This window comes from Ahaetulla prasina, chromosome 5 (assembly GCF_028640845.1).
Source record: "Ahaetulla prasina isolate Xishuangbanna chromosome 5, ASM2864084v1, whole genome shotgun sequence".
Lineage (NCBI taxonomy): Eukaryota > Metazoa > Chordata > Lepidosauria > Squamata > Colubridae > Ahaetulla > Ahaetulla prasina.
The window spans coordinates 91,814,121-91,823,979 of record NC_080543.1 but is presented as its reverse complement, the minus strand read 5'-3'; the positions used below and the strand labels follow the sequence as shown (position 1 = coordinate 91,823,979).

Below are 9,859 nucleotides of genomic sequence, written 5' to 3'. Positions count from 1 at the left end.
AGCTTATAAAACAAATGAACAAACAAACCCTATATTTTAAAAAAAAAATACCTTGCAAATGGTCTTCAAGCTTTAAAGCATGATTTAGCCAGGCTTAGTAGAATAAATCACAATTAGTTGGAATCACATACATACTAACCGACAGATAGACAACCACATATTAGATTAAAAATCACAGCCTTACTTACAATTGGAGTAAGCCTACTGAATGTAACATATGTCAGAATAAGCCTGTCTCATTTAAAATTTCAATTTAAGTTTAAGTTCTCTAAGCATGATTATGTTTAAATCCACCATTATGTATTTAAGATGATTCAGTATTTTCTTTTAACTCTTGTCCTATGAGATTTCCAAGTACTCTATTTTAATTGGATAAATAAATCTATGTTGTTAGGAGAGCAGCCTACATCAGCACATTTGTGGAAGTACAGAACACATGTATTCAGTGGTATAAGGACGATTCAGCTGGACCACCCAGAATGATCTACAGGTAGAATAGGCTTATTTAAACCAAGAGCATGAAAAGATTTCTCTTGTTTGTCTCAGAAGAAGAATGAGCTCTGCGAAAGAAGTCAACTATCCTCACATTCTAATTCAGTACCAGAATGGATTTCTAGTATCTAAGGTAAGGTAATGTTAAGTTAAAACAAATAATGTATTTAAGAACCTAAATTAATGTATTAATCTCCAAAATAGTTGGCAGTAATAGTTATTTAAGAAAAGGCATAAAATTGATGATTTGATGATACAATCAATGAAAACATAATACCCATGAGATTTTTCTCCCTCACTAATGTAATGGCTTTGGTTGTAATTGAACAATTATTGATAGAATGTAGAAATGGATATCACTTGAAGAAATACCAGCATCAATATAATTGAAATCCATGAATTATGAAAATCCATAATTTCTGATAGAGATGATAGATAGATATCTTGGATTAAGAACACCAAGTTCTTAGCCATCTGTAAAAAGGACCACAGATTTTTATACAACTTTTCTTATTTATTTACATGTAGAAAATAGAATTAGTTAATGTTCAACAGCTTGTGCCCTTGTCCTACACAGCAAAATAAACAGGGAAAAAAGAAGGAAGTGTATAGTGTAACAGAATTTTAACTTTAGATACTTTTACAAAACTTTGGAAAAACCTGACCCTTTTTAACATATGCTTTTCAAAAGTTCTTCAGTCCAGCATCTTTAATTTTTTTATCATTTTGTAATTACTGTGTAATAAAAGAAAATATTGGTATACATCTCAGTGCTCTATTTCAAGAAAGAAGAAAATATTCCCCAGTGTGGGGAAAAAATCATATTTTGTTTGCAGTGATGGTTTTAATATATTAAGGTTTATTTTTTAATGGCATATAACTATGTCACAAAAGAAGCTCGGCCTGCATAGGGAAATCCCATTTGCCACCATCACCAAATATACAGTAGTTTAAGACCTGATTGAAGGTCTGACATATTTTGCTACTTCGTATATAATTATCCTGCCTTTTGGATTTAATAATTGCTGGCAAGCAGTGTGTCCCTACTTCCCATTCATGCTGTTATTTCCTCTTTTTATGCTTGAGGTGATGTTTACTGCCTGTGAGTTGGGTGTGTTTGATCTGTTGCAAGAATCAGAAGAAAAGTTGTCATCCAAAACCGTCGCAGAACGTCTGAGGAGCAGCCTTCCTGGAATGGAGAGACTGCTGGATGCCTGTGTGGGTTTGAAGCTCCTAGAAGTAGAAGTGAGCAAAGAAGGAGGTAATAGGGCTGGGCTGAAGGTGTTCTAGATAATAAGTGCAAACTATCAATAATTCAACGGGTTCCAAAGTCAACAGTGGGGAATCTTAGATGCCCTATAAAAAGCCATTCATCCTGCTGTGACAACAACATGCAAGGGTAAATTGGACCTTGTACCAAAAGCCATCACTGTTTCCCTGTGGTCACATGATCATGATCCAGGCGGTCAGTCAGTGGTGGGTTGCTACTGGTTCTCACCGGTTTGGGAGAGCCAGTAGCGGAGATGTTGATGTGACAGCAAACCGGTTCACTCCGACCATCATCTGGTCCTCCCGCCTGCCGCTACGCTATACCTACCTTTATTCCTCCATTTTTAGCCCAGCTGAAAGGCATGGCAGAGTGGATTGGAATGCCTCAGCTGTTCAGCCAGTCAATGCGCTTGCACAAACCAAACCGGTGGTAACACCAGTTAGAAACCACCACTGCAGTCAGTGCCTGGCTCATGTTTATAACATTGCAGCGAGCTATGATCACACTATGCAAAGGCAATGGGTAAGCCAACAGGAAGTTGCAATTGTGAGGTTCTCGCTTAGCAATGACAACTGGAGCTGCTGGAACTGCCATCACTAAGTGATCACTGCATTGCTTAACAACAGGATTTCTTTTCCCAATTAATATAGATAAATGAGGATTACCTATATGTAGGGAGTCACTAATTGCTGAATTTCTCTCATGTCTACAAAATATAATTGAGTCAATATCTAGTTCTACAGAAAAGAGAGATGAAAGTGAGACTATTTCTCTTAATGTTTAATAAACAAAAATCAGGGTTTCTTAAATATCAAATTACTGATCAGTTTGAAAAAAAACACTACTTGTGACAGACCAAAGTGAGATGATATAGTTTTCCTGCTGACAAATATGAAACGTTTATTTTGCTTCTTTTTAGTGTTACTTTGGGTCCTGTTCTGTCTTGCATCTTGCAGCAGTTTTAGAGATTCATGTGTCCGTTATTTCCTGTTGTCATATATAATTAGACAATCAAAATGCTCAAGCAAGAAAACCTTAATCAAGGCCACCATAAATACAGCCACTTAATGAGCATATCAAGTTCAACCTGTTTATTTGACCCAAAGCAGACCCTGTTGAGAGAATGCAATAAAAAAAACTGAAACAGAATTGTGTGATTACATTGCTCTTGCTGTTAAAATGCTATTTTTGCTTGTGTTATACCAGTTTCCATTATTTTCTTTTTAGCTTTTTATTGCAACACAGAAATCTCTGAACAGTTTCTCACCAAATCAAGCCCAAAGTCTCAGTATCATACCTGCATGTATTACTCCAAAACAATTTATCCTTGCTGGCAGTACTTGACAGAGGCTGTAAGGTGAGATGGACGATATGAAATCCTATGCAGTCAAAACTCCATAAAAACAACAAGACAGATCCTACCCTCTCTTCAGAGGTTTTTTTTTGTTTGTTTACATTTATATCCCGCCCTTCTCCGAAGACTCAGGGTGGCTTACAGTGTGTAAGGCAATAGTCTCATTCTATTTGTATATTTACAAAGTCAACTTATTGCCCCCCCAACAATCTGGGTCCTCATTTTACCTACCTTATAAAGGATGGAAGGCTGAGTCAACCTTGGACCTGGTGGGACTAGAACCTGCAGTAATTGCAGGCAGCTATATTTTAATAACAGGCTTCTTACAGCCTGAGCCACACCCACAGTTGTTAACAAGGACTGCTATCCCAAAGCTGCTTTTTTTCAAATGGCAATTGGACTTTGAATTCCTTGAAGACATTTCACTTCTCATTCAAGAAGCTTCTTCAAGGAAAAACAAATTCCAGTTGCCTTTTGAAAAAAAGCACCTTTGAGACAACCATGACCTGGATGACTAAGAATCTCCATTGGTAGGACTGCTATAGAATTATGATAGGCTACTTCCTTCTGTTCAATACTATCCATGCAAAGTGGGGAAACCAGGATATTCTTAACAGTTTAGAAGACAAACTTAGTGATAGTGCAAGGAAACCCCTGATAAGATCACTGGTCTTAATAACAGAATTTGCAGACAAAATCTTAATTAAGATAATTGACTATGAGGGTCTGGACTGGCACATAAGCATATGTTAATGTTTAAAACAAAAACAAAAAATAAGACCAAGCTTTTTTAGTTAATGGGAAATGAATGGCTTTACTGACATCGGTATCTTTGTTTTAATTTTTATTTTAACAGAGATGAGATAAAGGTTATTTTGAAGGATTACAATTGAGAGAGAGAGAGAGAGAGAGAGAGAGAGAGAGAGAGAGAGAGAGAGAGAGAGAGAGAGAGCATAGAAAGAAATCTTCCACTATCAACTACATGGATTATTTAAAAATCAAAACTAAAATCACGATCACTTTTATGAAATATAACAAAAGAATGTTTGCTTTATTTTATTTTTATATAAAATTTGCATTTCTCTTTAAAAAGGTACAGAATACCATGGCTTGAATACTTTTGAGTATTCTACATTGTATGTAGTATATATGAGTGTGTATATGAAAAGATGGACAATTTCTGAAATATGGTAGGCTTGATAATATATTTTTGCACCTGCAAATTTTGTCACCCTAGAGCCAGAGAGAGTAATAGCTTGCAGAAAACAGCACAGATGCAGACTTCAGATTTCATCACTGTAAAGTTCAGTGTCTGGCCACAAATTGCTTATCTAACACTCCTATATATTTGAGCTTAGATGGGTGTAAATGTAATGCACACAATTCATAACTTGAGTTATTTGAAGGCCAAAAGTACATTTGTATGACTGAGGGATTTTTTAAAGTTAAGCTCTTCCTTAAAATATTTTGCTCGCTTACAATCCCATCTGTATATGACATGGTCTGCTAGATTTAATGGATCTTGTTCCCATATGTTTTTGTTTGGGACTATACACTTGGGTTTTAATTAACTGTGGGACAGGGAAATGTATTATGTGCAATATTAGGATTTAAAGAATCCTTAACATGTTTCTTATCAATAGTTCCTTATACAAGTATAGCAGCAGTGTCAGTTGCTATACATGATTAATATTTAAGCTGTCTGAATTTGATTCAGTGATGCACAGAATTACGTCCACACATGCACCGTAGAAAACAACTTGAGCAACTGTTGATGGAGTAGAATAAAACCTAAGATTGGGTCTGTTTTCCTCACAACTTCTGAATAGAATAGAATAGAATAGAATAGAATAGAATAGAATAGAATAGAATAGAATAGAATAGAATTCTTTATTGGCCATATGTGATTGAACACACAAGGAATTTCTCTTGGTGCCTAAGATGATATGAGCAGATGACTGACAGAGGAATATTCTTCACCAGTACCTGCTTCAGTGAGTGATGGGAGAATTCCCTTTGGCTTACTTAAGAATAAACTTGGCAGGTGCCAACATTATTTTTCAGCAGTCATGTGGAAAAGGCACCTGTTTTTCTAAGAGCTTTCTTCTGCCTTAAACAAAAAAATAGCACCACTTATGGTCTTGTTTGTATACGAGCCTCACCTTATTTTTGCTCGGGAACAATATTTCCCAGCAATATCTAGATCAGGTTATTCAACCAGTTTGAGATTTCAGAATGAATACATGTTTGCATCTCTGTTCCCTGTTCCCTGGAGGAGCAGGGAAAGAAAATCTATTTGTTTCCAAAATGCAACATGCTTGCAGAGAAACATATGAAGGTTCATATGAACAGCGGATACAGGCTTGGCTCAGAAGAAGCAGAGATATCCCACTGCAAGCATGTGGTCCCCAATGTAGTTTCCATACTGACACACATCACTGATTGTCAAGTGATGTGACCTTGCAAATTGCTATGTGTAATAATGGAAAACCCTCCACATACACTTGCATACAATCCATTATCTTCAAACATTGGTATGATCTATAATAGCCCTGTTTCAAAAATTCCTGGCAAAGCATTCAGCATGAGTTTTTTCTGAAGGTCAATAGAACTACATAATTTTAACTGACTCTTGAAAAGCTGCCAGACATCCAAAGATGTTGTTTTCTTCCCCAAGGGAAGGCAAGAACCAGTATGAGAGAGCATTTGGCATTTCATCGAAAGCTGTTTTTGAAGCTCTGTACAGGTAAAGCTCCAAACAATAATATTAAAAGGAAAACTGCAGTTATTACCTTTGATAAAAGGGTTTTTTTAAAATCCTCTTGTTAATTTTATACACCCTTGTATTGTTTATTTCTTGTTTAATGAAATGCTGTTCTTTTTTATAGAAAATAAGGCTGTTGTTAAAATATCATATATGCAACATAACCATCAAATTAGTTTATAGTGTTTTTTTATAGTTTTTAGAAAGCGAATATCTATAACTGTATTTTTTAAGAAAAACCCTTCATTTGAGGAGAACCTAGCTCATGCATTGGTGTTAAAGGTTGGAAGAATCAATTCATACAAATTCTTCCACCTGAAAAAGGACGTGCAGAAGACTCAACAAATCTATCCGATTATTAATTTGAGACATTTCTCCACTAAATATTGAAGCACATCCAAGACTTTAAATAGAAGGACAGTATTAAAATACTCAATTCATGCATGTTATAATATTTGTTCTTGTGGGTCTGTTCTATAATGCTAATGCTTTTGTGATCTTTACTATCTAGGTCAGAAGAAGAGATGCTAAAATTTATGTATGGATTGAATGCAATTTGGAGCCTATGTGGCAGAGATGTTATAGCCGCATTTGATCTCTCCCCTTTCACTATGATTTGTGATCTTGGTGGTAAATTCCTTAATAATGTTTCCCTTCTGATTAAAAATACAGACAATAAAATATTTAGCCTTTTGCTTTTTTTTTTTTTTGGAGGAACAGCTTTATCTTTTAGGTATATGATAGGCTTAATAAACATAGTAAAAAGTGGGTGCTGATTTTATAATTTGTCGGTAAATTCTGAGTTGCAAGCAATGAAATATTCAACATAAACTCAGTCTTTCTGATACAACTTTCTCCTGTAAAATAGCAAATTAGTATCTAATTATGTTCTGTTTTATGGAAGACCATCTTCTCACAGATAGAGTACTGACCACCATTACATCATTTATTATCTTAAATTCAAAACAATAAAAACAATTACAATTCTGTTTATAAAATATAAAACACACGCACACACACACACACAATTTACACATAAAATCTTCATACTGAAATAATACTTCTAATCACATATAACTTACTGCTCTTCTGTTGATATCTGCTGATTGTTGCATCCAAAATCAAAAATAAGTATTTGAGACAAATGTTTGTTATGTATGGTTGAAAATTTATTTTCTTTTCTTTCAAAAGGAGGTGCTGGGGCTTTGGCCCAGGAATGTGTTTCACTATATCCAGATTGTACAGTCACTATTTTTGACCTTCCTAAAGTAATTCAAACAGCCAAGAAGCATTTTGTACCGCTAGAGAAACATCGAATCAATTTTTATGAAGGTTGGTGTAGTTATTTTGGAGAAAGAGGAAAGGCATTTTTTACAAAATACTTTCTGTCTTCTCTATAGAATAAGGTCAGGAGATTTATGAATGCATTGCCTCCTGAATTGTCCTGACGGCCATGAGTCAGGGATCAGAGTCATAGGTGGAAATAACTGCCTCTTATTCCCTTGTGCCCTTAATATATGGCCATGAAGGAAACCTGAGAGCAGAGTATTTACTTTCTAAGTTCAGGAAATGGACACTGAGTCCATTCTCTTTACTTCTAGGGAGTTGGAAGCATCTCCTTTCTCTGCAGAGAAACAACATGAAGTATTTCCTCAATGGAGTCAGGACCCAGGAAAGAGCTTTTCCCTCAGTCACATAGATTGAATGTGACATTTTATGATGGTGCGGGAATGACTTTGGGAGACAGGAGGAAAACTGTTGCCCAGGCAACGGGTCTTTCTCTTGTCTCCCAAGGACATTACCACATACCATGACACAGTCGGACTCAAGGTTCCTTGATGCTCCAGAAAGTACTTTAAAAAGTAAACCTTTTACTTCGTTAGTCTCAATTTCACTTTAATTCAGTAAATGTATGTGAATACACTGAATGATCTGAATATATAAATATTTAAAAATTACCATTATTCTTTAAATTATTTTAAATATTATTTTAATTATTTTAAATATTTAAAAATTACCATTATTAAAATTTAGACAATGGGCATTCACTTCTAAAGCCAAATAGAGATAATTCAACCTTGGGAACTACCGAGCTTTTGCTATAGCTCGACACTTCTTCCATAGAGAAAACTATTATTTCAGATAAGCAAGACAGATGTTCCAATTAGTTACATTCTAGCCTGTGTGTGTGTGTGTGTGTGTGTGTACCAAATGGTTCCCAATTGATAAAGCATCCACAAAAGAGACCTAAAACAAGATGGATTGATGACATCAGCAAGTATTGCAGGCCCAATTGGCAAAGGAAACTCCAGACAGCATGGGCTGGAAACATGCAGAAGAGACATTCATCCTGCAAATCAATATTCACTAATGAGTTTTTTTTTCCTTCAATTTTTTTAACAGGGGATTTTTTTAAAGATCCTCTTCCGGAAGCTGAACTGTATATTTTAGCAAGAATCCTCCATGACTGGTCAGATGAGAATTGTGTACAACTTCTCACAAAAGTACAAAAGTCTTGCAAAACTGGTATGTACAGGATAAGAACCTGACTGTGTATTATACAGTTACATATTGTATATTTTATACACATTTGAAAGTGTCAAAAATATTTCTATGACACTGTTTCATGTATAGTATTTCCCAGTCCTTAAATATCTTCACATGTAGAATAAACTGTTGTAGAAAATTTGTCCCAAACAATTATAAACCTGTAATGAGGGAAGATAATACTGACATGATTTTTTTTAAAATATTCCAATTAGGTGGTGGTGTTTTACTAATTGAAACTCTTCTGAATGAGGATAAACGTGGCCCATTGGAAAGCCAGCTCTATTCGCTAAATATGCTTGTTCACACTGAAGGAAAAGAAAGGTCACCAGCAGAATATAGCAAGCTCCTCACAGCAAGTGGTTTCAAGGAGATCGAAATTAAGAAATCTGGAAAGCTCTATGATGCCATTTTAGGAAGAAAATAATGGCTTCTTTCACCTTATTATAAATGCAAACAAAGTGAGATAATATACTTGGTCTCAATGAAATACAATTGAGCTAAATCCCATTACAAAACAGAAATTATAATATAAGTCTAAAAATATAAAAATTTCCACTATTAAGGCACTCGATGAACAGTGTAAATCAGCATAGAGAGCACCCGTTCAGGCTTTTTTTGTTTACTTTTTTCTTTTAAACAGGTTTTGCAAAAGAAATTACGCATATTTTCAGCTATTTTCTGAAGTTTATTAATATCATGTAATATTAGAATTTCCATCATATGATGATAGTAAAAGATGGTTATGGAATATTAAGTTTAGTTGGAAAAACTGCACAGAGCCCTTAAGCCACAGCAACAGAACTTCAGAAACAAAAAGTGGAATCCTAAAACCAAAAAATGCTAAATAAAATATCTTTCCCCCTTTTTAGACTAACCCAATTCTGAAATAATGGTGTGTGAGATTCATTTTATGTAAGGGGAGACTTGGTAATAAATGTAAAATTAACAATACTTTGAGTCTGGGGTTTAATCAGAAAAGCATTTGATTAATTCAATATATTTATTGTATATTCAGAACTCCCCCCAAAAAACCCATCCCACCCTGCTTTAGTTTCTATTGGGTAACAATGTCTCACAATGTAACACAACTTTATTAGACTTGTGATGTCTATAAATCTATGATATCAATTTTATGGAATACAATTCCCTTCTTCAATTGGTTGAAACATTGTAATCAATAATCAGAATAGAAGGGACCTTGGAGGTCTTCTAGTCCAACCCCTTGCCTACATTTCAGATCAGTGGCTGTCCATCTTTTCTTAAAAATTTCCAGTGATGAAGCACCTACAAATTCTGAAGGCAAGCTGTTCCACTGGTCAATTGTCTTCATTGATAGAAAGTTTCTCCTTAATTCCAGGTTGCTTTTCTCCTTAATTAGTTTCTATCCATTGTTTCTTGTCTTGCTTTCTGGTCTTTCAGAAAATAAGTT

At 35.0% G+C, this 9,859-nt stretch overlaps 1 protein-coding gene across 1 annotated transcript; it reads left to right on the top strand.

The window, feature by feature from the left end:
- Positions 1 to 315: 315 nt before the first annotated feature.
- ASMT (acetylserotonin O-methyltransferase) lies at positions 316 to 8,974 on the top strand. The gene is made up of 8 exons (XM_058186532.1): positions 316 to 625; positions 1,579 to 1,753; positions 2,990 to 3,119; positions 5,794 to 5,862; positions 6,392 to 6,510; positions 7,072 to 7,212; positions 8,284 to 8,406; positions 8,643 to 8,974. Exons 1-8 carry the CDS (start codon positions 554 to 556, stop codon positions 8,852 to 8,854), a joined length of 1,041 nt encoding a protein of 346 aa, XP_058042515.1. The 5' UTR covers positions 316 to 553; the 3' UTR covers positions 8,855 to 8,974.
- The last annotated feature ends 885 nt before the right edge of the window (positions 8,975 to 9,859 follow it).